Genomic DNA, 27,370 nt, shown 5'->3' on the forward strand with positions numbered 1-27,370 from the left:
GTTTGACATAGTCTCCGCTTCATTGAATTCAAGTAAATTTGTTTTGAAAAAATTAGTCTCTTACATAATTATAAGAGATAGAGTTATAAAAACAGAGGTGATAAAGGTGATTTGTGTTAGGATTCCTTAATATAAAGCACTATGTGTGTGTGTTTGTGTGTGTGTGTGCGCGCGCGCGTTGCTAGGGATTGAACCCAAGGCCCCACTTTTGCATGCTAGGAAAGCACCTTCTATCAGGCTATATGCCCTAGCTTTTGTGAAAATTCTTAATGTTTTGTATGTAATTTATTCATCCAGTCAACAAATATTTATGGAGAGTTTATATGTAAGGCAAGATGAATAAATTCAGTTTCTTGGCTTCATTGACTTAAGAGTTCTGGGTTCTGGAATAAATCTAATGCAGCCTCTGGTTTTCAGGGTGGCAATACTATCTTTGGTGGGTTTTTGTTTGTTTGTTTTTTCCTTTTTTTTTTCCTTTTGTCCCCTAGTGCTGGAAACCAGACTCAACTTCTCACTTATGATATACAAGCATGCTACCACTAGCTGCACCTAAACTGAAGCCTTTGGTGTTCTTAAGAGAATTGTTAATTAATTTGGCCCTAATTAGATGCCTAGAATCAAATAAATGGTTAACATCTTATTAAAAACTGATTGCGCTTTTTGGGGGGGGGGCAATTTAGTTAAGTCTACCCTTTGCATGTGTGTATTTAACATTGACACGGCCCTCACACTTGTGATCTTGGCAAGTGCAGTGCTTAGTGTGGGAGAAACCAAGAAGCCTTCAGCTCAGGTTTCCCAGGGGAAGCTAGGTGAGTACTTCTGCACTCCTTTGTTCTGGTTCCATGTGTCACGACACAACGAACCTGCTGCCAGCTTCCTTGGAAGAACAGAGTTGGGCTTCATGCTTGAATAATTATGACTATTACTTCTCTGAGGAGAAAAAAAAGTATAGATACAAAATTATGAATGGGTGAAGGGAATATACCTGGAAATTTTAATTTTTAAAGTAGGGTAACATTTAGTGAGTCCAGACAGTGAAATCCCTAAGTTCACTAGAAGAGCTCTACAGAATCTTGACCATGGTTGAGAGACATTTCTTCTTGCCATTTCTTGAACAGAAGGGTAGAGAGGATTCTGGTCCCTTTTTCTTCACCACTTCATGCATTCAATAATGATTATAAGATCAGAGATGTGCTGAGGAATGCCCCCCATTTGCTTATGGCCCTTTGTCTAGGAAAACCAGACTCAGCTGTGAATTGTGGACCAAGTGGTGCAGAACTCATTACTTTGAACAATGCCTTCCCTGCCTGCAAAGTGTGTTACCTCTTCTCCCTAGCAGGGGCGTATTCCAGACTAATTATGCTCACAAGGAAAATCATTTAGACACAGTTCAGCAGGCACTTATTTGCTTGTCTTTGACACCCGTGACCATTTTTGTTTAGGGAGAAATCCAGTATTGCTGTGATAGGGTGTGCCAAATTGGAAGGGCACTTTAGGAAGCCCATGAAGAAGTTTACACAGCTTTTTGCTATTATCATCAAAGTTTCTGTCTTTTGTGCTTCAAAGTAGAAGAGGACAGGATGGGTAAAGAGGGGCAATAAAAAAAACTGTTTATGCCAAAGTTAAAAATGTTCTTTCCAGCTCTGCATTTTGGATACAGTAAGTGCTTGGGGCTTGCAGGCCTTACAGAGCAAAGAAAGATGACTCTACCATATGTGTTGCATACATTAGGAAGCTACTAAGTGATCTTAAATTCTTAAGGCTAACAAATGACCAGGGATGAAAGAAAGCACAGAGCTATTGATTTTTAATCTAGCCGGTTTGGAAATCTAGAGAAGCATACATGGAATGCTCACTCGTGGACTTGCAATTTATAGTCATATGAAGTCAGTTTAATTCCAGAAGCAAAATGGTGAAACAGTATCCATTTAATAGGCTTTTCATCTGAGAGTGGGTAGAACTGGCCATGTATATGCTCTGATAATATATTTAGTTCCAAATATATATATACATATATATATATATATATATACATAATGAAAAGACATTTTATTTGTATAGATGAAAAAGAGTTCTTTAGCAACTGGGAATTTTCTAGTAGGTTCTTGTCTGGTAAATAACTTGAAGAGTTATGGAAGAAATGAAGTAGGCTTCTACTATATATCTCTTTACAACCCATAGTGATCCAAGGAGGTTACAGTTATCCCTCAGCGAGGTTACTTTCTTGCCTATGATGTACATAAGTTGGGAAGCGATTTGGAATTTGAGACCAAGTTTGTCCACCTCCATGTTATGTCATGCAAGATATAACTCAGACCTGAAAGAACACATATATGCAAAACACAGTTGATTTTATTTTCAAAATCCACACTTCATGCAAAGTGCAGATATGTAGAAGTGTTCCTGCTCCCCAGCTGAGTAGAGGAGCTTCCTTCTGGGGGTTAGGGGGTCTGGTTCAAGACTTTGTTTATAAACTGCGTTGGCTATTTGTTTAGAAGCGAGTAATGTTTAGGTTCTTTTCTTCAGAGCTCCTTACACATCAAAGCAGCCCACTTATCACTTCTGGTCTGTTGTCTTCTTGTGTCAGATCTGGGAGGACCAGTTACCAGCTTGAAGTCTTTTTTCTGACATGTCAAGACAGAAATCCTGGTTTTATCTGAGATTACCTTCACCTATCTCTTTTTCTTGAAATGGATTGTGCAACTTGCTTCAGGGATGGAGCAGATGAGGTTTTACTAGAATGCTTTACAAATTTGGGATTCTAATAACCTTGGATGGTTGCTGAAAAGGCTTGAAATCAAGCCCGAAGCTGGAGTTTTGGCAGTCTTAAAGCCTCTGCTGGAGCGCTGGAAAAGTGTGATCCGATTGCATGAAGCTGATTGCAGAGTCATTACTTTGTAAAGCGTCTGTTTCCCTGGAAAAACAGAGGCTCAGGAATGCCCATGCCCACAAAGCCCACTGGGACTAATTGCAGCTGGACGGGGGCTCGAACCTAAGTCTGTAGTATCTAGTGTCTTTGATAGTACAGCATACGGTTCTCCCTCTGTCTTCCTTCCCATTGTCTGGTTCTAGTTAGGTCCCAGCCTTTCACCTCTCCCAGGTATCAAGTACTCCAGGATGATCTTGAACTCGGGGTTTAGCTGAAGATGGCTTTGGACTCCTGATCCTCCTACCTTCTGAAAACTGGGATTACAATTGTCCACTTCAGTGCCTACCTTGAATTATTTTCTCTTTTCTCTGTGGCTTTGTCTTCCGAAAAGAACTTAACTAACCTGTCTAGCTAGTCAGGGACTAGGGCCCACCTGTCAAATTACCCTGGAAGTCTGCAAGATCCAGCTTAGTGCCGGTGTCCCTGAGTTACTGATTAACAAACCACAGACCTCATGGTTTCTTCTCACCAGTCTTTATTTCCGGTTGCTAGTCTACAAGAATCAAACATTCAAATTCAGCTCCCCACTTCCTTCTTCCCGCCTCTTGGATGTAGTAAAGAGGCCTGAGGACCTCAGAACAGATCTCCACGGAGCGCTAATAAAATCTCTGCAAAATCACCCTTGGTGGAAACGTGGAAGGGTTGTCAGAGGCCAGAATCCTGGAACAGAAGTGAAGTGAGTTCATTTGCTGGTTATTGTGCACAAGTCAGTTCTCTAGACCGTCTGCTTTCATTTGCCAACAGTTCGTCTTAACCGTCAGTGGGACGGGAGGTACTGAAAAGAAAATAAGTTTTCAAAAGAGATTTGCTTTGTAGACAAAGGTAATGTGTCCATATAAGGTATTAGTAGTAGTGGAGTCGTTTTTTGATTTTTATTTCAATTTAAAGTTTATGGTTCCTTATAATATTAGAAGGTGGAAAGGGTGGGTAAAGGGAAAATATCTTTTCTTATATGCATATAAAATAGGTCTGGACAGAAACACAAGAGACTGTAGAATGGCTTGCTGAATGACAGAGCAGGAGAAAGCTATTCACTGTAAACCTTTTTGTGACTTTTGAATTTTTAAAGCTTTTGACTTTTAAAAAAATCCTTTGCTTTTCAATAATAAAGAACCTCCTAGTCCTAGATATAAGAGTCTGGGGAAGAAATTTTTTAAAAAGTGAAAAGAATTCTTATTCTTTTTGAAAAGCTCATCAAAATTAATATTCAGTAATTTTGTTTGTTCTTGTTTTTGTTTTTGAGACAATGACTTTTATGTAGACCTGGGTGACTCACTATGTGGAAGCCCAGGCTGGCCTCAAATTCGTGGCAATCCTTCTGCCCCAGTCTGGGGAGGATTTAGATTGCAGGCACACATCACCATACTGACCATATTTAGCAATTTTTAAAACTAGTGCACTCTAAGCTCTTGATACTGCCAAGGTTGGTTTGATTCCTTCTCTCTCTCTCTCTCTCTTTCTCTCTCTCTTTAAAAAATACATTTTCCTGTCTCACAAAGCCTGCCTATTGGCTGCAGGCAAACTCAGAAACCAGTGTTTATGCAGAAAGATTAGAAAGTCTCTTTCTCCTCTTCCTCCTCCTCTTCTTTTTCTTCTTCCCCCCTCCTCTTCTTCCTCTTCCTCCTCCTTTTCTCCTCCTCCTCCTCCTCCTCCTCCTCCTCCTCCTCCTCCTCCTCCTCCTCCTCCTCCTCCTCCTTCTTCTTCTTCTTCTTCTTCTTCTTCTTCTTCTTCTTCTTCTTCTTCTTTTTCTTCTTCTTCTTCCTCTTCCTCTCCTCCTCCTCCTTTTCTACTTCTCCTCCTCTCCCTTCTCCCTCCTCCTCCTCCTCCTTCTTTTCTCACCCACCATGACTTTCCTCACTGTAGAAAGAAGCTCTTGGTCGATCCTGTATTTTCCTGAGCACTGTCTGAATGGGTGTCACAGAAATCTTTTCAAAAGCAAAAGAAAAAAATGTATACAAATGTTTTATTCTGAGCCACAGCTTTTCTTGATTTAAAATAGCTGGAAGCATTTGCTGTTTGCCGAGTGAATCATTAAGATACAGTGTTAGAAGAAAGTAAGCAGTAACTGTGTGCCTGCCTCCCTTTAGTTTGTCAGAAGAGAAAAAAATGTGACATCTATTATTCAGTGTCCAAGTCTGAAATAAAGGCAGAAACTGTTCTGAGCAAGTCTCGAACATTCTCATGTCAGATTTGGTTCAGTATTTTTTCTCACACAGAATTCTTCTCATTGCTATGTTAATTTTTACTCTCTGGAAAAGAACAGTGTTTTAATTTTGAGTAGATTGCATACTTTTATGGGAACAGATTATATGATTATATATATATATGTATACATATATATACTTGACAGTGTCTTCCCAGTATAGATCAGGAAGGCTCTTGATCTCATGAGCCTCCTGCCTCAGCTTCCTGAGTCTTGGGATTTCAGGCCTTACCACAATACTCAGCTCTAAAAGGAAAACATTAAAGTGTTTTTAGTAGACATTTCTGTCTTGTAACTCTGTCTCTTGGCCCTTTAGCTGGTTCCTTCACAGAGCAATAACATCATTTATTTATTTTGTGTTTTTTTTCCAAAGATATAATTAATTCACTTATTTTTAGATTTTATTTGATGTGCACTAGTGTTTTAATTTTGCGTTCATATGTACACAATATATGTGCCTGTGCCTGGTGCCCTTTGAGGTCAATAGAGCACACTGATTTTCCTCGGTTGTTTTAAACCAGCATGTGGGTACTAGGGATTGAAATTGGATCCTCTGCCAGAACAACAAATGTTTTTACCCTCTGTACCATCTCCCCAGCCCCACATAAAATATTTTATATCCATTTGTGTGCAGATGGGCTGTCCTGTGCTGGTGTGCTTATACTCCTGGAACTTGACAGGTGAAGCCAGAGGACTGTGACTTTAGGGCCACTCTGGACTACACTGGGAGATTCAGCTTCAGGGAAAAAAAATTCAAATGGTAGCATAACAGACACACATTTTCTTTTCTTCTTTTTTTTTAGTGTTGCTAGGAAATTCACCCAAGGCCCCACACATGGTAGGCAAGTACTCTACCATTGAGCTATATGCCCAGTCCTATTTTTGTGTGTCACACTTCTCATATATTTTGTTCTTCATCCCATATTAATTTATATACAGCCTTCTTATTGAAGGAACATTTACTCAGTGTGTGTGGTGTAAGTAAGGAGGAGTGTGTAGGGCCGAGGACACCCTGTGAAGCCAGTTAATTTGCCTGTGGTGCTGGGATTAAAGCTAAGTCCTCTGCCCAGTGCATTCATTGCTTTTATGTTACTACATAGCCTCCTTTCCTTTGAGCTCCCATAACTTTAGCCTTTCTAGAAAGATAAGTTTGGTAGTTGTGGTAGCTTGACTAGGAATGACTCCATAGGCTCAAATATTTGAATGCTTAGTTACCAGGAAGTGACACTATTTGAAAGGATTACAAGGATTAAGATGCCTTGTTGAAGGAAGCATGTCACTGGGCGTGAGCTTTGAAGTTTCAGAAGCTCAAGTCAGTCCCAGAGTCTCTCTACATGAGGATCAGGATGTGGCTCTCAAGGACTCCAGCACCATGCCTGATGCTGTGTTCCCTCACCAGGATGATAATGAACTCAGCATCTGAAACTGTAAGCAGGCCCCCCCAATGAAACACTTTAGTTTATAAGAGTTGCCTTCGTCAGGGTGTCTCTTTAGCAATAGAACTCAGACAGTAGTGCTAGGCTTCTTTAGACTTATTTGGAACTGGCTGAGGTCTCCCTCATCTCTGAAGGAAGTCTTTGTTGGATAAAGTATTCATGGTTGGTAGGATTTCTCCCATATACTCATTCATCTCTTCTAACTTATCATTTTATTCTCCTCAGAACTCTAAGGTTTCAGCTGAGCTCTAAGGTTTTGGCTGCCAGACTCATTGACACTTCTACATACAACCTGTTGACCGATTGATAGACTCCTTTCTTTTCCCGCTTGCAGTATTCTCTTTTTTTGTCTTTGACTTTTGATGTTTTGCTTACAATACATCATAGTATATATATACTCTTATTGGTTGACTCTGATTAGAGACATTAGACTTTTGTCTACCTGGATATTATATTTGGAAAGTCTATGCTAATACTTCTTTTCCTTCCCCTCTCTCTCCCACCTTCCTTTCTTTGAAGACAGGGTCTTACTATGTTGCCCTGGTTAGCCTGGTATTTATTATGTAGACCAGGATGGCCTCAAATGTAAAAGACGGCCCCACCCCTGCCTCAATGCCTGGATTAAAGGTGTGTACTACCATACCTGGCTGTTACTTCCTTCAATAAGTTTTGGGGTTCTTTATCTCTATGATGTATCACTTTATGTCTGGATATTTACTCATTGGGTATTGTCCTGTCAATCAAACTTTGTTTGTTTGTTTGTTTGTTTTTCTTAGACTTTATAACTTCAATAAACCTGTCCCTGAGTTTACAGATCACATATTCCTATCTATCTATCTATCTATCTATCTATCTATCTATCTATCTATCTATCTACCTATCTATCTTTCTGTGTATCTATCTATGTATCTATCTATATTGGCTTGATCTCTTCTACTATTTTTTATTTAGTTTATTGTTTTTTTCAGTTCTTATATTTTATTATTTAAATAATTCAAATCTTCATTAAATTTCTCATTTTAGTCATTTATTATTTTCCTGGTATTGCTGAGTTATTTGCTTATATTTTCTTGAAGTTCACTTTTCACTGAGTTTCTGGGTTTCCTTATTAAGTAGTTTACAGGTCTCCACTTCTTTAGATTGATTATAGCTGTGAGCTTTTTCCTTTTTGTTTGTTTATTTGTTTTGTTCTGGTGATAGAGGCTTGCTTCCCTGATTGTTCTTTATGCTTATGGTCATACATTGGTATCTACATGTTTAGAGAACTTATTTTGCTTGTTAGAGACTCTGGGCAGGTTGTCTGGTGTGGTCTGGTATCTAGGTGTGCTTCCTTCTGGAGTCCTTCTCCAGGCTGATGTGGTACTGGTTGGTCAACAGGGCTGGTCATGCCTCTGCTCCTCAGGGTTGAAGCTAAAGCTCGGATTCAATGGGTTGGTCCTAGTATTGGTTTGAGGCCCAGGCTCAGGAGGATAGTCTTAGAGCTTAAGTCCCTAGGGATCAATCTGAGCATTGGAACAGCATAAGCCTACTATTACTGGGGTCCATCCAGAGTTGTTGGGGTCATTCTTCCAGGCTTGTTAATTGTATGAAGCAAAATTCACTTGGTACTTCAGAGCCTGGGGTGTAGAAGCTTGTTTGACATCAGAGTAGTATCTGAGGCTCAGTCTGTGTCATTGGCACAGAATTTGAAATCATAGGCCCCTCTCAGATGTAAAAGTTAGTGGCAGAGACGAAGTCTAGTGCTTGTTTCCTTTATCTTCACTTCAGTAGAGGGTGTCTCCATTCTCTGCTGCCTAGGGTTCTATGTCTGGATTCACAGGCAGCAGAAAGAGACAGAGACACTGGGCCTGCTTAAGTCCTAGAAATGCCAAAGCCCACCTTCAGTGACACACTTCCTCCAAAGACACCACACCTATACCAACAAGGCCATGCCTTCTAATAAATTGTGCCACTCCTTAAGAGCCTTTAGGGAGCACTTTCATTCAAATTGCCACACTCTTGAATGTGGCTTCTCTTACTTCTGTGCTACACTCAGGTGCTACAATCTTTCATGTGGCTTAAGTCTTGGGGAGTTATTTGCATGCATTGATAGTTGTTCAAGTTGATTTATTTGTGGTTAGGTGTATATCAGAAAGCCAAAGTCACTATCTTAAAAACCCACATACAGGTGTGTGTGTGTGTATGTGTGTGTGTGTGTGTGTGTGTGTAGAGGTTAGAGGTTGACATTTAGTGTCTTCTATTACTCTGCAGCTTAATTTTTGAGACAAGGCCTCTCCTTGAACCTATAATTCACTAGTGGCTATACGGGCTGGCCAGTGAGCTCCAGGGATGCACGTACCTCTGCCTCCTTCAAGTACTAAGGCTACAAATGCTGTGCTACCACACCCAGTGTTTTTATAATGGTCCTAGAGCTCTGAACTCAGACTCGTTTGCTCTGTATACACTTGACTAACTGAACCATCTCCATAGCCTCTATCCCACCATCTTGTTATCTCTTTTATGATCAAATATTTTCCACTTTATGGATGTATTGTAATTTAACTGTATTAATTGGTAATTTGGTTGCTTTCAATCATTCACAAACTAATGTAGTGAATAACAAGGAATTTGCACAGTTTTGAGCAAGCCCAAGAATGGTTATAAGATATTTAGAAACAGTACTGCTGAGTGAATATATGTTCTGGCTAGTTCTATATCAACTTAACCCAAGCCAGAGGAAGGATCCTCAGTTGAGAAAATGCTTGCATAAGATCAGGCCATAGGGCATTTTCTTAGTTAGCGATTGATGAGGGAAGACCAAATCCATTGTGGGTGGTGCCATCCCTTGGCCTGGTGGTCCTGGGTTCTATAATAAAGCAGGCTGTGCAAGCTATGGGAACAAGGTAGTAAGCAGCTCCCCTGCCCTCACATCTGCATTTCTGCCTCCTGCCTTCAGGTTTTTGCCCATTCTTAATTCCTGCCTTGGCTTCCCTCAATGTATATGTAAGTCAAATAAACTTTTTTCCCTACGTTGCTTTTCATGGTTTTTCATCAGAGTACCTCTAACTGAGACAGTACATTTCTAACTTTGGTAAAGATTGGTAAACTGGCCTCTGTAGAGTCTGAACAAGTTTTATTGCCATGGGAAATATATTGCATATGATGATCTCTCCACAGCCACTCGCTGGTTCAACATTTCATGAAACTTCAGTTTTTCAATAATCTGATAAATTGTGTAGATAAATCTTGCTTTTCTCCTATTAATTATGGGTTGCTTGATAAATTTTAAAAAATTATATCATTAAGGATTGTTTTTTCTTTTTTGCTGTGCTGGGGATTAAACCCAATGTTTTGTGCACAACACACAAACACTGCCCTGCTGAGCCACACCCCTACCCAGCTAATTTCTTTATATATTCTTTATTGTATCTATTGCACTTAATAAGCATATTAATACTAATTATGGTTTGGCTGTTGAGCCAAAGCTCAAATTTGATTGCCATTGTGGCAGTGTTTCAAGTCAGGCTTTTAAGAGGTAATTAGATTATTAAGAGATTGGTTTCATTATTGTGAGACTAAGTTCTTGCTTTAGTGGGACTAAAGCAGTTAGTTTAAGAGTAGATGGCCAGAGCCAGTCCACCCTCCTTACCTTGTGCCTTTTGCATGTGCCTACTTGCCCTTTGTTTTCTTCAATGGCACTTTGCTTCTAGACATCCCAGCTTCCAGAATCTTGATCCTAGATAAATTGACTTTTCATCCTAATTTACTATCTCCCTTCCCCCCTCCCTCTTTCCTTTCTTTCCACCTCCAATCTTTATTTCTTGGTTTTTGTTTTGTATCTAGGCTGGCTTCAAACTTGAACTCCTGATGCTCTTGCCTTTTTTCCCCAAGTGCTAGGATTGTATGCATTGCCAACATACCCAGTTTCTAAACCCTTATCCTTTATAAATTTTTGAGACTCAGGTTCTATGTTATAGCAACAGATAATGGAATTTTTCCCCTTGATAACTGACAATAGGTTTCAAAGCATCCATTATTTCTTTGTTCTAAAATGTCCCTCCCAGTATAATTTTGTCTTTCCTCATTTAAACTTAGGAATTTTTTTTTGATATCTCAGTAAAACCTTTTACCTTTCAGGAACACGTTCCCGTCTGCCTTTGTTCCTTTTTATTGAACTGTGATCTGCTTCATTTTCCATTTATCTTGTGTTTTGCCCTCACATGTGCAAGTTTTACATACATCTTCAATTTCTGTAACCTCTTTGTTCATTTACACCGTTAGCGTCTCAGTAGCTGGGACTGTGTTCAGGCTTCTCCCCAGACCCTCAGTGTCTGCAGTGTCTTTATAGGGTGCAGTACATTCAGGTAAAAAGTAAATGGGGTTCCCAGACACTCCTATTTTGGGGCACAAATAGGAGAAGTACTTCTTCCACTTATACTGCTACAGAGTTTAGAAGGAGAAGAGACACTAACTGGAGGCTTTATTTCCACAGCAAGGCATTCCCTTGCTGGAGCTGAATTCCTCACTTCAGGCTGGAAGAAAATAATGCAGGTAACAAAGAGAATCTAACTCTCCCAGGTGATAAGCTCAATTTACTTACCGGTGAGCAGGGAAGTGAAGAAAAGAAGGCAGGATGAGTTGGGGGAATCTGAGGCATCTGTCCTCTCAGTAGGGTTGGGTACCCATTTTTGAGATTAAACACTAGGGCCCCTTATGTATTTGGGAGTAAGTTGGAAATCATCTGGCTAAGCACATGCTCTTACCCACGGAACCGTTTTCAGCCCTCAAATGATTGGTTTAGAGACAATTAGTGTGAATCAAAGAATCTTTGGATAGTCAGCACAGGATTTGTGTGTTATTAGAGACTTTAGCATATGTGGCTGAATATGCTAATATTGGGATAGAGTTCAAGACTAATGTCTACTGATAATTCAAAATCTAATTACTAGTGACCATTGCTTTTGGTATTAGTTTTGCAGTGTAGTCTTAGTATTAAGTCACTTTGTTTACCCTCTTTTAAAATCAGGGCCGTGCCTGATTGTGAGGGAAGGAAAGGGGGAAGGACTGATTACCTGGGAATCTGGGTTTTCTCAGTGACCCTGCAGGACTAACAGGGGGCTCCTTCATATATTTTCTCTCTCCATCACCATCTATCCTTGCCCCCTTTTATTCAGAATCACACAGAGCTTAGGAGTAAATTGTTGACGTTATATATTTTTAGATTAAACCCCAGCCCTGTTGCTTTGACCCTAGGTGATTTGAAACCTTTTTGTGTTTTAGTTTTTCTAACTATAAGACATGGACAATAGATATGTCTGACTTTTGGATAGTTATAAAGACTAAATAAACAATATTTATAAAACATTTTCTACAATACTGTTACATATAGAAGTAATTTTACAATAATAGGTAAGATAGATTATTTTCTTAAATTCAGTGAACCAGTAAAAAATTAATTGAAACTCGGGCAAAAGATAAGAAGAGCCAATTGCATAGTGAAGTTGACTTTTGTATTGAAGATAGTTGCCAAACAGGGCCAAAGAGATGATACCACAGGTAAAGGCCACCAAGTCCAGCAACATGAGCTCATTCTGGGGAACCCACATGGTGGGCCCTGCAAGTTGTCACATACATAAGTAAACAAATACATACATATAACAAACATTTAAAAACAATACTTTCCAAACAAATTCGGCCAATTATTTTAACTTTAGTTGTCACAGCTGCATGAGACAAAAAGACAAGACTAGGTACATAAGAAAGGCCCCTTTAATTGGGAAATGGTAATTTCATAAAGCTGTTCTTGTTTTAGAAAGGAAAATTAAAATGCTCTGGAAAACAAACCCATAAGCAAACCCCACTTATTATCTTTCAAATTTTGTAAGCTCATAAGGAAATCACCATTATGGGTGCTACACAATTGGAGTCCACGAAAATTCCAGCATTCAGGAGAGCCTTGTAGTCCCAGCCCTCCCTAGTGACTCATTGACAGTTAGTGGCTGTGGAGGGAGAGAAGTCATTTTCTTTACTAGTGTAGCCACTGGTTGAGTTTCCCTCACTCCAGTTAACGCCCCTCACACCATGATTTTGACACTCATGATTATGCAAGTAACCCTATTTAACTCAATGGAACACATGCGCCCTCTCTCTCTCTCTCTCTCTCTCTCTCTCTCTCTCTCTCTCTCTCTGTGTGTGTGTGTGTGTGTGTGTGTGTGTGTGTGTGCGCGCACACACACACACATGGGAGAGGAAGGGAAGGAGGGAGGAGAGAGGAGAGCTTTGGAAAAAGACAGGGTTCAGTGGGAATGGAAGGGAAGATAAGAGGGGAATGGGTTGAATATGATTAAAATGCATTATACATGAATGAAGTTGCAAAGAGAATAATACACACATCCCGTCCCAAATAAAAACCCTCAAAAACAAACAAAATTTCTTGGTAGATATGGAGCCATCATCCAGAGGCTGAAGGGAATATGCAATAAGCGAGGCAGTTGTGTATTTTAAGTTGGGTGCCAGGCCAGTCAAGGCTACTGTATGATACCTGAGACTGAGAATTTGTGATCCTAAGGGTGTTCTACTTACATCACATGAATGACATGGTCAGAAAAATCCCTAGACGAAATTTTGTTTGTATGAAGTGCCTCTCGAATTGTGGAAGGTAAGTTTTTCCTCTTTTTTGATAAATTTCTTACCTTTGACTACAGAGAATTCTAACTCCTGAAGTTAGAAGGCAAGTGACTTCTAGACCCCCACCCCCACTAGTGAGCTGAGGACAAGAGATGAGAATGACCAACCATGCTGATTAAGCAAAGAGCACAATGAAACTCGAAATGAGAATAATGTAAGTTAATGTAAGTCAGTGGGTTTAACAACAGAGAGATCCAAGTGGAATAGGGAATAGGCCAATGAATCTGAAGAAAATTTTAATTAATGTTTGAGAATAAGAAGATTGAAAAATAGTATTTAAAGAGAAAAAGAGATAACGAATGAGATCCCTGAAGTAATGAATCCTAACCAGTATAAGTAAAGAAAAAAAAATGGACACAATATAATTACACTGTAGAACTAAAAAGGTGAGGGGGGAATCTTATGCAGAGTGATAGGGAGATGAGGCGGTCTATTTGCAAAGGCTTGGGAAATTATCCTGGGATGTAACAATGGCTGATTCGAAAGGCAGGAAAACACAGGGTTTGCACAGAGAAGTAAACTGTCAGCTTAGGATTCTGTTCCCATTCAGAATATTCCTTTTTTCTTCCCCCTAGATTGTAATGTTCTCTGTGAAATTTATTTTATTTTATTTATTTCTTATTAGATATTTTCTTTATTTACATTTCAAATGTAATTGATAATGTGCACATGGCAATTGGGTAATCCTCTCTTTCCTGGTTTTCCCTCCAAAAACCCCCTATTCCATCTCCCCTCTCCCTGCTCACCAACCCACCCATTCCCACTTACCTGTCCTGGCATTCCCCTACACTGTGGCATCGAGCCTTCTCAGGACCAAGGACCTCCTCCTATTGATATCCAACAAGGCCATCCTCTGCTACATATATGCAGCTGGGGCCATAGGTCCCTCCATGTGTACTCTTTGGCTGGTGATTTAGTCCCTGGAAGCTCTGGTGGTGCTGGTTGGTTAATATTGTTGTTCCTCATATGGGGCTGCAAGCTTCAACTCCTTTGGTCCTTTCTCTAGCTCCTTCATTGGGGACCTTGTGCTCAGTTCAATGGTTGGCTGAGAGAATCCACCTCTGTACTTGTTTGTCAGGCACTGGCAGAACCTTTCTGGAGACAGCTACATCAGACTCCTGTCAGCAAGCACTTGTTGGCATCCACAATAGTGTCTGGGTTTGGTGACTATATATGAGATGGATACCCAGGTGGGTCAGTCTCTGGATGGTCTTTCCTTCAGTCTCTGATCCATACTTTGTCTCTGTATCTCCTCCCAAGGGTATTTTGTTTCCCCTTCTAAGAAGGGCCGAAGTATCCATATTTTGGTCTTCCTTCTTCTTGAGCTTCATTTGGTCTGGAAATTGTATCTTGGGTATTCTGAGCTTCTGGGCTAATATCCACTGAACCAGTGAGTGTATACTATGTGTGTCATTCACAATATTTTTAAAAAGCTAGGACCAAATACAGACCTTTCAGGCTTACAGAAACCTAGAGTGTGTTCCACAGATCATCACTAAGGGAGGTTCACATCAAGCAGAAGGAAATGATGACAAAGAGAAGTACTCAGAGGTGACAGAGAAAAGAGGAATGGCAGACTATAGAACCACTGGTGCTACTTATTAATGATAAACTTAAGTAACTTCAGTCTCAAAAAGACAAATACCACATTTCCTTTAATTTGTCAGCCCCAGACTTCATAGATGTGTAAAGTAATACATGTACAGATAACAAAGCAGAAGTGAATCTACCTAGGGGAACACAGGGAGGGGAGAGGGGAGAGGGGAGAAATGGGAGGGTTGTCGGGTATAGTGGATAAATTCAATGTGCATTACATACTTGCATGAAAATGGCCTTATGTAACCCTGTAAGAGAGACAGAAGAAAAGATTTATGGAAAAATCAAGAAAAGGGAAGTAATGGAGATTGAAGAAGAGGAGAAAACAACACAGAAGCTTCAGTGAGAAATAGCGATGCATGCTGGAAGCTCTAATGCGGTCAGTGTGTTCTATTAAAGATATTGATTATTTAGACTTGGGAAAGTGCATGTTAAACTTTAACAAAAGAATAGATGACTTCCTGGCGAGTACGGGTTAGATGAACTGAGAAACTTTATCAAGAGGAGATGGTAATAAGGACTATAAAGGTTACAGGTCAATCTTCCTTAGGAACCCACATGTAAAAATCATTATTAAGCATGATGTGAAAAGTGCACACTCACTAAGGTATAATAAAGTGATACAGTCTGACTGGACTGGAAATTAAAGCTAGGAAATTCACATTAACAGATTAATAGAAATATTCTAGTATCACCTTATTAGATGCAGAGACAATATAAGGTTTAATATCAAATTGTGCAAAACATTAAAGAAATCAGATTAGACCTTTCTTAACATTTTAAAGGCTATTTATAAATAACTTGCAGTAGAAATTGAAGCACTTTGCTAGCATGATTTCTATGAAATACTGTATTACATAGTGGAGTATTGTGTCTTAGTTTTTTTTGCACATAACATTATTTCATGAACATTTTTCTATAAACTTACAAATTCTTTGATGCAAATGTAATTGATAATGTGCACATGGCAATTGGGTAACCCTCCAGTATTTAAGTGTTCTTATTTTTCTGTGTCATAAAACTTGTTGTAGTAAACTTGTTGTAGTAGATATTAGCAGTGCATAATATTTGCAAAGCATTACTTTAGTATGCATAAAATAGCATGGGATAAGTCATTTCATAATGACAACAGTAGTCAGAAAAGCTCTTAAACTGTGTAGGTCAGAATTCTGTGATCTGTGGTATTTTTTTGAACTGGTTATACTGCAGTTATTAATTACTAGCTATTTTTATTGTTTCTGTCAGTATTCTTTACTTTTGAAAAAAAATAAAGGAGTTTTCAAACTTAAAAAAAAAGTTAGAGCGAGCTGGGATGTAACTCAGTGTGGATCACTTGTCTAGGATGCACAAGGTCCAGGGTGCCGTCCTCACCACGGCCAGAAAATATGTTTGTCTATTCCTTTTCAATATAAATATGAATCATCGAAACGAAAGTTATATTTATTTATCTATTTGTGTGTGTGGACATGTGTGTGTAGGTGAGGTCAGAGGAAAGCTTCGTGAGGTTGGTTTTCTCCTTTCTTCACAAGGCTCAAGGAGTCTGCTATCAGCTGTACATGGTAAAAGCATCTTCAGTTACAGAGCCATCTTTCTAGCCAACTCATTCTCTTTTAAACCCATTCTTTCAATTGTCACAACCACAGATCCTAGGAGGGTGGGGTCTCAGCTAGGTCAGAGCACGTTAAGCCCCTGATGGCTTTAAAGAAAGCACAGCAGAATCGTGGGACTTAGGAAAATGAACTAAGTGTCATTTTATTTATTTCTCTTTGTTTACCTAGTTGGGAGGGGAAGGGCTGTGGAATTAAGCTACTTGCAGAGCTTTTGAACAATCTACTTGGTGGTGCTTGGAAACCAGAGAGAAGTGACTGGATTTACAGAGAGAAGGAATGGATTTACAATGGGGAAGGACACCTGCTGGGTGGCTTGGGGATCCCAGGCTTAGACCTGCACCCTACCCACTTCCACCCCCCCCCACCCCCGTGTAATCCTGTTACCTTAAAATTAGTGGTGAAATGAAAGAGGGGCAAGCTTCCCTTAATTCTTAGCTTTTCACAGGATTTCATTTGAATTCTCAGCTTTTTGGCAATGCCTGAGCACAGTCATCTTCAAGCATCAAGGGTCAGGCTGTGAGGTGCTGGATGGACTGAGTTTAAAGACTCCTTCTCCAGGCCTTCCTATTGGATGCTTGCTGCCCCCCCCCCGAAGGAACATTACTGTCAGAGACTATTAGCTTTGCCTTTTATCTCCCAGCAAGGCTTGATGAGAAGTGCAGTCAACACCTTCTCAGCAGAATCCTGTGGGCTTTCAAGGTTACTCAAATTTATAATTAGAGATGAATGGCTTGAGAGGCTAGGGAGGATTTGCCTAAGGTTGAGCTCCAGAGAGCATCTTATTTACTGTTAGGCCCACTGGGTCGCCCTCCTTCCCTCCCTCCCTTTCTTCCTTCTTCCTATCTTTGTTCCCTCACTCCTATTTTGCATTGCTTTTTTTTTTTTTCTCTTCCTTTTATTCAGAGCAAGCTTGTGGAGACACCAGACCGAGCAAACCCTTAGGGGCAGGGGCTGGCCACACTTGCACTCTGGCCTTTTGTCTTCTGAGGTGGAGATCTTTATGACTGTCCATGAACTAGCTAGTTATTTCTTTCCAAAAGGAGATCAGGTGCGTAGGCACTGCATTTTAATTTCTGCCTAGAGCCTTGTGTCCTGTTCCTGTTGTTAGCAATTTGAAGGCATGAGCCAGTGAGTTTTTTGGTTTTTTGTTTGTTTGTTTTTTGTTTTTTTTGTTTGTTTGTTTTGTTTTGTTTACAATGAGGCCTGGCTAGTAACCTTGCCTTTGTAGAGCACACTTACTCAAATTTCATTTTAAAACTGCATTTCATCATCTTATACGGGAAGAACTCACACTTCGCACGTCTCCATTCCATTCCATGTACTCTAGAGACACTTGGCTGGAGGCATAAATATACATTTAAAAAACAAGTAACAATAGTATGTAACCATTTCCTTCCCTCTCTTCTTGGTCTGTGGTGAGATGGGGACAACAGGAGAGGTTGGAAAAGTCGATGTGTTGAGTGTCATCAGTAAGGAGACCCTAAGCTCTTTCTACAGAGACATAGGGTATCAGCGAACAGAAACGATGGGAGTTCTGGGATGGGATTGGGGGTTCAGGGTCAGAAAATGTAGGTTTATACCTCACTGGTTCTTATTCTCTTAGAACTCAGGCTCAAAAAATGTGTGACTCATAGGGCCATTGGGAGGATCATTAAAAAATAAACAATAATAAATACAAAGGGGAATATTGTAGAAATCATGGGACATTTGCAAATACTGTAGAGGGGATGGGGTGGAGAGTGTGGTTTTTATGGGAGAGAGATGCCCAGAAGCCTATGAAAGAGTCCATAGCTTTGGTTGTGAGAGTTGCAGGAGAGAAGGGGGTAGAAATGCTCGTCAAAGTAGAGGAGATAAGTGCATCCACTTAAAAAAATATATTTTAGCACAGTGGTTAAGAGCACTAGTTACTGTTCTAGAGGAGCTGGCTTGAGTCCCAGCACCAACATGGTGGCTCAAAACCAACTGCAATTTTAGTTCTAGGGGATCCAACATCCTCTTCTGGACTCCACAGGCATTACATACATACTCCTAATGCACATGCATACATACATGCAAATAAAACACCTCTTACACATAAAAAAATAAACTAAATCTTAAAAATATGAAAAATACATTTTATTTCATTTATTATTGTTATTAAATGTCATCATCGTCATTGTTGTTGTTGTTGTCGCCATCATCATCCTCCGCGTGTATCTTCCATGGCAAGCATGTGGGTCCTTGGGATTGAACTTAGGTATAATGTGGTATTTTTCTCACAGCCCCAAGTTGCTAGAATAACAACTCTGATACTCAAATTCTATGTATGAATACCTTGGGCATAAACTTTGGCTATTCCCTGATAAGATCATAATTTAATATCCCATTTATTCTAATCTAAGTTCGCCCACCTGTGTCTTCCTTTCTGTTCCTGTACCTGGCTCTATCCTACAATCTTTTCTGCCTATTGGATGTACCACCTTCTATTTTCTGCCTCAGCTGCAGGCCAATCAGCTTTAATTGACAAGTGTTGCATCCATATAGTGCACAAAGATACCCTCTACACTTAGGCCATCAGATTTGGCAGCAGTTACATTACATGTTGAGCTATCTCACTACCCATATTACAAAAAAAGTCTACTCTTCCTCACCCCAAAGTCCTCTTTTATAAGCTTGTGAGCTATAGTCCTCTGCCTAATAAGCCATTTATGTTCCTGGTACAGACTTGTACTGTTTCATAAAATGTGTTAAAACCGTATTGTAGATTTGCTAGACATTTAAAGGCAGCTAAGACTTTCTAAAGCTAAAGATAAGGCATTTGGTTTGGCTTTGTTTAAATGTACCTACAAATGGTGTCGGGGCATAGTTCAGTAAGGCATGAATGGAGTGTATTTTTGTTGCTGTTATTTTTCCCAAGTTCAAATAAAAATATTCTTATATCTGAACCAAAGGAGACCCAGTAAAAAAGCAGGGTGTATGTGAGTCAGAGTTGAAACTAGACAGAGCTCATGACTACCAGATGGTCTCTCCACATTGTGCTATGCTGACATATCTCATTAGTTAGGACTTAGGTAGAAGACTCACTTCCATTAAACAGACTTAAGCAAACCAGCAAGGAAATATAAAGCTTGTTTAACACAAGGGTTCAGGGGTCCATTAGCTTCAGGCTTGCTTGGTATCAACAGGCCTTAAGATTCTCTAGGTGTGAGATTCAGTCAAGCAAAGTTTCCCTTTATATTCAAGTGACTCTAAGTCCTAGATCTTGAGTCCTAGATCTCCACAATTTCAACTCTAACAGAAAACGGATTTTTTTTTTGGTCTCATATATATATTAGACCTATCTTACTCAAAGGTCTAGGAGAGCCCATAAAAATCTCCTGTATTACATCCCCAAGGATGGCAGTATTGCCTGGCCCAAGCCACACAGCATCTAAACCGAGTCCATAGCACCTATATCTCTTGCATAAAGTGGGAGGAATTTCTTGGAAACACAGGTAGTGAGGAGTGTCCACATGCTCACATCTTAGACAGGCTTAATTTTGTAGATAAGGTATAGAAGGTTATCCTTTTTTATCTGTAGACTTTAAAATGTTTGACAAGTGATTGTTATTCCACATACTTCATTTTCTTAGTTTAAAGTGCCAACTTAGCATTTCACACGTGTCTTTGGTACTGGGGTTAGCCTGTTTTCTGACTCTCTTTACATCTGATAGTTTTGGTCATGTAAATAGAAAAAAAATGGCAAAAATAAAGAAATGTATTTAGGTGTGGAGCCACACACCTGTAATCTTACCTCTTGGAAGGCAGAGGCAAGTGGATTGTGAACGTGCTAGCTTTGCCAATATGACCCACCCTGTAATCTCTGGGGAAGAGCCTGAGTTCGGGGTTTGTCTTGATTTCTTTTTGGCTTCATAAGAAGTGAGTAGTAGCCCTGCCTATTGTAAATCTGGTTGGAACTAAAAGTTCTGTGTGCTTGCATGTGTGTGTGTATACACACATATACACATGTACACACATGCTTACACAACCTCAAGTGTCCCTCAGGTGCTATCGCCCTTGGTTTTTTTGAGTTAGGGTCTCTTACTGACCTTGAGCTCATTAAGCTAGCTGGCCAGTAAATTCCAGTATCCTCCCTCCTATCTCTGCCTCCCCAGCCCTGGGATTACAAGTGTACTGCCACCACACCTAATTTGTATTTTTTTAAATGTGGGTTCTGGGTATTGAACTCAGGACCTCATATTTGGACAGCAAGCACTGTGCAGGCTCCACTACCTGTTCATTTATTCTCATCCTGTCGATCCAATTGAGTCGTTATAACAGAACAGGTGTCGTCAAGGTGGCTTACAAATCATAGAAAATCATTTCTTCCAGTTGTGGAGGCTAGGGATTCCAGGATCAAGTCAGATTTGTTATCTAGTGTGGGCCCTCTGTCAGCTGCAGACTGCTGACTTTTTGTATCCTCACATGGTGTACACAGTAGGCTAGCTCTTATGCCTCTTACATAAAAGACACAAATCCTAGGGTGGGTGTAAGGGAGATGCTGCCCTTCCCAACTGATATAAGACATATCCTGACACTAAATTCTCAGCATAAAGGAGTTTTATTATCCTAAATGGTCAAGCAGTGGAGGCTGCAAAGGCAGGCAGCAAGCCACAGCCGCAGCAGCAACAGCAATAACTGAAGCAGCAAGCAAGCAAACAAGAAAGCAGATTTTTAATTTTTTTCAGGAGTAGGTTTTTAAGGAGAAAAGGGTGAAGTTGGTGCTAGAGTGAGTTGGTAAGTCCTGATTGGACATATTATCTAAATAAAAATTTTGATTGTTGGACCTTGGTGTTTTGTTCCAGGATTGAGTCAGTGGCCAAATAAAGAATGGACCTTGGGGGCTAACTTTAGGAATGTAATCTAATAGTTTTTGGCAAGGAGAAGTGTAAAAGTCACCATATTTGCCATGCTTATGCCTTCTAGAGCCCTTCAGAGGATAGAACCCCAATGCTTCACCTCCTGAAATCACCATTAAAGATTTCCACATATGAACTTGGGAAATACAGATGTTGAGGTCATGGGATATATTGGTGACTAGAATACTTCAACCAGGGCTCCATCACAACTTGGTAGTTAAATTCTCCGTGCTGAAGAGAGAGGGAATCAAGTAAAAGATGTTTACTCTTTGTGAATCTGACCTTGGTTGTTAGCTTGACACACCCGAGAACCTCAATCAAATAACTTTTTATCAGTCTGGTGTGTGCTCGTGTCTGCGGCATTTTCTGGATTGCTAACTGATGGAGGCCTAGCTCTGTGGATAGGTAGTGTCATACCTAGGCCCCTTCTTCTTCTTCTTCTTCTTCTTCTTCTTCTTCTTCTTCTTCTTCTTCTTCTTCTTCTTCTTCTTCTTCTTCTTCTTCTTCCTCTTCTTCTTTTTCTTCCTCCTCCTCCTCCTTCTCCTCCTCCTTGTCTTTGTCTTTGTCTTCTTCATCATCTTCGTCTAATGCTTTCTAGCTGAGCAGAAGCAAGCCTATAAGAAACATTCTTCTGTGGTCTCTGCTTAAGTTTCAGTCTCCTGGTTCTTGCCTTGGTTTCTCTGGATGATGGACAATAGAGTATAAGCTCAAATAAAATAAACCCTTTTTTCCACAAGTTGTTTTTGTCAGTGTTTAAGCATAGTAACCAAGAAGCAGGCTAGGACATTTTAGGTTTTTTTATGTTGAAAGATTTTGCTCCTCCTATAGAACTAACCAGTACCCGCCAGAGCTGTGTCTCTAGTTGCATATGTATCAGAGGATGGCCTATTCGGCCATCAATGGGAGGAGAAGCCCTTGGTATTGCCAAGATCATATGCCCCAGTACAGGGGAATGCCAGGGCCAGGAAGTGGGAGTGGGTGGGTTGGTGGTGGGGGCAGGAGGGTATAGGGAGCTTTAGGGATAGCATTTGAAATGTAAATGAAGAAAATATCTAATAAAAATGCCTTAAAAAGAAAAGAAAAAATAATAATATATACCATATCCTTGCCAAATTAAAAATAAAAGATTTTTCATCAGTTTTGCTGATTTTATGGTTAGAATGGAGTCACTGCACCCAGTATCTTAGCTATAATCATTGTGAATTTGCAGAATACATCCCATACACATAGACCCACACAGACCCATGAGTTTTTGTTTTAATTTATTATTTTGCACAGGATTTCATTATTATCCCTAGGCTGTCCTTGAACATAATATCCTCCAGCTTCCACATTCCAAGTGCTGAGATCATAGGCAGGGAATCTCACGCCTTCACATTGGATAACATCCTTGTCCCTTATGGCCTATGGAGGTTAGAAACTTGCGTTTGGAATCTGAAGATATGATTGAAGGTTGTGTTTCTGTCTTTTCCTGGCAGTGTAAACAAATCAGTCTAATAGGATCTCCTCTTCTTTGGTGTGGTAGAAGGAGATAACAGTACCTGTCTCCGAAGATTAATAGGGCGTGGATGAGAAGGTTGCATGAGTACCTGCTTTGCTAACTATAAACATCTTAGGATTTCCTTGGATCAGCAATGAGCACAGGGAACAAAATCTGATAATGACAAAAAAAAACCCCACAAAATTGAATTAGCAAGGGAAAATTAGCATGAATAGAGATAGGGGCTTTTTTCTTTTTATTATTAAATTCCCTTTACATCCCGATCACTGCCTTTCCTCCTCCCAGTCCCTGCTTCACACAGTCCCTCCCCCTTACTTTCTTCTTTGAGAGGGTGGATCTACCCTCAACCCCACCCCCACCCCCACCTCCACCCCTGCCCCGCACCACATCTCCCACACCCTGGCATATCAAGTCTCTTCGGGGCTAGGCCAATTCTCTCCCACTGAGGCCAGACAAGGCAGCCTTTTCTGTTAGGGGAACAGAATCCACAGAGGGCATTTGCTCTTTGGTTGGTGGTTCAGTCCCTGGAGCTCCCAAGGGTACAGGTTGGTTGACTCTGTTCATCTTCCTGTGGATTTCCCATCCTCTCTGGGGCCCATAATCCTTCCCACAACTGTTCCATAAAACTCCCCAAGCTCCATCCAATGTTTGGCTGTGGGTCTCAGCATCTGTGTCAGTCAGCAGCTGGGTGTAGCCTCTCAGAGGACTGTTATGCTAGGCTTTGTTCTACAGGTATAAAGGTGTCAGGGATTGCTGTTTACCCATGGGATGGGTCTCAGGTTTGGTCAGTAATTGGTTGGCCATTCCCTCAATCTCTGCTCCATTGTTGTTTCTGCATTTCTTGTGGACAGGACAAATTTGGGGTGAAAAGTTTTATAGGTGGGTTGGTGTCCTTATCTCTCCACTGGGGGTGGTCTCCTTTTTAGTTCCATGTACATTAGCAAGTGTAAGTGACATGCACACTTTTTGTAAGTGAGCGATACTACTGTTAATTATGGAAAACGTATTTTCTTGGAAAAGGTCGTGCCCTTAATAATCCAGAGGACTTCAAAATTGTGTATTTAGGTAAAATGCTGGAATAATGAATATTAAAAAAAATAGTTATTCTAGGAGAGAGATTTGCAATGAGGAAAGAGGATACCAGAACAGGAAAGAACATGGGGGTACTTCAGTACTGCAGTTTTGAAAAAAAAATTAATAACATTTAATTGTTTTTTGTGAATTTACTTATGTTGCTGGATATCAAATTCAGGGCACTGTACTTCTAAGCACGTGCTTTATAAGGCACACTCCACCTTTTACTACATTATTTATACATCTAAAAATGTTTGGGATATAATATGAGATGTTGGCTTTGGAGGGCAAAGGTAGGCTTGTTTCTGTAGTCAGCTGTTCTGCAGCATGTCTCTCCATGGTCCCACATGCTTTTCTTTACTCCCTCAGCCTTAAGGAACAGGAGCATCATTCTAAGCTGGCAGGGATGAAGTAAAAAGAAGGGGAGGGATTCAGGATTGTGTGGAGCAGCAAGCAGTCTGAACGGTAGATAAGATCCCCGTTGTGGAAGGTAAAGGAGAAACTGACCAAAGCTCCTGGAGCCTCCACTAGCTGTCCCAGTGTGACAGACAACACTGGGATACCTTATCTTTTTCACTAAGCCACTGGGGTACATTTACAAAACTCTAGACTGTTGCAATAGGACAGATGACAAAACTGTTTTCCACCTGTGGGGTTTGCTTCTTGCCAGCCTTGCAGTTTTGTTATGTTTTTTTGTTTGTTTGTTTTTGTTTTTTGGGTTTTTTTTTTTTTTTTTTGGTGTTTTGGTTGTTTTGTTTTTTTTTTTTTTCTCCTGCTGCTGTTCCCCCCACCTCCAGCCTTGTGATGTGAACAGAAAGGAGGTTGGAATTCTGAACCATCACTAGCCAAACCTTGTGAACAAAGGCTTCCTTGTTCAGGGTCATGCACATTGGCTTTGCAGTTTAATTCATCGGCTCAGATCTCTGCTTTTCAAGTGTTTGGTCTCTGCAGAGGCTGGAATCTCTGCAGGTTCTGTGAGCACATTGTGCTAGAGGCCTGGCCAGCTCTAGTTACATCTGTAAGCCTGGGTGGATCCAAGGATTAGTGGCCCTAAATAAATACCTCCAACGAACTAAAAGAAGGCAAGTAAACTTTGTTATAGTTTGGCGTATCTGTGCCCAGTTGGACTCTGCAATAATTTCTAACATTTTGCGAGTTGGTTACATAACCTACCCGGATGTCACCAACACAAAATTCAGGAGTTGAGAATAATAGCTCACCTGCTAGTGAGACCTCTGGAAATTGATCAGTATTGACTGTTTTGGATCCTGATAGAATGCAATTGAGACCTGGACAAAATACAGTCCTGAAACCTGCTTAATGATAGCTTGCTTTCCTCAGCAGACAGCAGTAGCGGAGTGCAGGACGATGTTGTTGGAAAGAGTTATTGTTTTGGTATGGGGAAAAAAAAACAGCATTCAGGTTCTTGGAAGTTCTGTGGGAAGTTTGTTATGGGCAGGAGGAGTCCTAGTCTAAATTTTAGCCTTGTGTGTTGCCCCCAGTGCTAGGCAACCCATGGCAATGTGCTGCCTGGGTGAGCGTGTGGCTGCTGTTTTCTTCATTTCTGTCTCATTTTGTCTCTCTTGATAGGGCAATTTCATTTGGATGCTGTGCCAGACATCTTCTGACAATGAACTACTGGAATGGTGAGAAGAGGAACTGCGTGCAGTACCGCAGACATTTTCTGGTGGACAACCGTGTGTTTCATGGTGAGCTGTTGTACTTACGTAGCTGAGACTCTGCTTTCGGAAAATTACTTGCATTGTACTGTTTTGGATGCAAGTATAGTCTAATCGTTAGGCTGAACCAAGAGCTTGAGTTTATCTTAAAATTCCACCAGACCGTGACCTGCAGTTTTTATCAACGTGAACTTCCTTAACAACAGCAATGGTGTTCTTCTTTCCTACCACTCAGCCTTTCTACTCCTGTTGACTCCCATAAGGTACCTTTTCAATGGTTATAACTATTTGGGGTTTGAAAACTTAACCAGTGTATCAGACCACAGGAAAACAGAACAGAGAACTTTGCTACACTTCAGAATGTCTGCTGGGTGGATTACTGTAGCTGAACAGAGAGTTATTAATACCAGTCATTTTCCTGATAAATAATAATTATCTTAGACCATTGCCTTTAACCCAGGCGACAGCTTCTTGTTTAGTGTCTCATAGTCAGGGATAAGCTTTGTCCATCCTCCTACCAAGATTCCCATGGGAGTAATTTATTTGTGAGCCAAAGGTTTCAGGGGTATTGGAATTTGTAGAGCAATGTCCATCAGAAGTCCAGGAGATGCAGAGGTTTCATGAGACCTGAGTGATGCTTAATTAAACACACTACTGTTTATTTTCAACTTACAAATTTTAGATTTCATCCCTCATTTTGGTAACAGATTTAATGTGTATCATTACTTTAAAGGTAAGTCTGTGGCAAGTGCTACTCCACCCACTGGCTCCAGTCGTTGTATGGAGCTCTTCTCAAGACTCCTCGTGTGACCCTGCAGAGGGTGACTTTATCTTACAAGTAAAGAAAGGAGGCTGAGACTGTCACCTAAATTGCAGCCCATCTTTCTAGGCTGATTCTCTCGTTATTGTCATCTCGTTATTGTCAACAGGGAAGATGTGGGAAGTAACTGGGCTATTACTTCAGAAGTGAGGATCTGTCTTGCTCTCCTCTGAAACTCACCCAAGAGTGCTGTTGGCTGCTTCGTGTCTACACTCATGTTGTCAGCCGTATGGTATTTTCTGTTAAGATTTATCTGTCTCAAGGGACAGAGTTTTACTGCATTGTTGAAATGATGTAGTTTATTGCCATTTTCCTTATTGTAAATGTCTTCATCTGGAGAGCTAAAACCGCAGTTATGATGTGAATAAAATTCTGATATGTTTTTATAGTTATATTTCGGTTAGCATGTTTCTATATTTCGGTCTTTATTTGTCTTTTTTTTATTATTTCAAGGAAGAAATTATTTTGGCTCACAGCTTGAAGGCACAGCCCACCACTGGGTGGAAAGTGGTGTCAAGTGTTTTAACTATGGAGGTAACATCAAGAGGCAGCTAGTCGCACTACCTCAAGAAGTAGAGATGAATGCTTGTGCCTAGCTCCTTTTCTCCTTTTCCCCATTTTAAAAAATTCATTCTGGAAGACCAAAGTGTGGACACTGTGCACCTTCTTAGAATTGGGAACAAAACACCCAGGGAAGGAGTTACAGAGACAAAGTTCGTAGCTGTGATGAAAGGATGGACCATTTAGAGACTGCTGTATCCAGGGATCCGTCCCATAATCAGCTTCTAAACGCTGACACCATTGCATACACTAGCAAGATTTTGCTGAAAGGACCCAAATATAGCTGTCTCTTGTGAGACGATGCCGGGGCCTAGCAAACACAGGAGTGGATGTTCACAGTCAGCTATTGGATGTATCACAGGGCTCCCAATGGAGAAGCTAGAGAAAGTACCCAAGGAGCTAAAGGGATCTGCAACCC

At 40.5% G+C, this 27,370-nt stretch overlaps 1 protein-coding gene across 5 annotated transcripts in view; it reads left to right on the forward strand.

Moving 5' to 3' along the window:
* Plch1 (phospholipase C eta 1) overlaps positions 1 to 27,370 on the forward strand; it is a 209,478-nt gene that overhangs the window by 2,236 nt on the left and 179,872 nt on the right. For 3 of the 5 annotated variants that reach the window (XM_085835856.1, XM_085835852.1, XM_085835853.1), the window contains exon 2: positions 25,483 to 25,601. In XM_085835856.1, the coding sequence (XP_085691982.1) occupies positions 25,523 to 25,601 (79 nt within the window). In that variant the 5' untranslated portion in view covers positions 25,483 to 25,522. Of the gene's footprint in view, positions 1 to 3,479; positions 3,606 to 25,482; positions 25,602 to 25,732; positions 25,835 to 27,370 lie in introns of those variants that run through there. The other 2 variants (XM_029475578.2, XM_085835855.1) reach the window with 2 other exon arrangements.

This window comes from Mus caroli, unplaced genomic scaffold, assembly GCF_978045245.1.
Source record: "Mus caroli unplaced genomic scaffold, Mus_caroli_1 scaffold_3, whole genome shotgun sequence".
Lineage (NCBI taxonomy): Eukaryota > Metazoa > Chordata > Mammalia > Rodentia > Muridae > Mus > Mus caroli.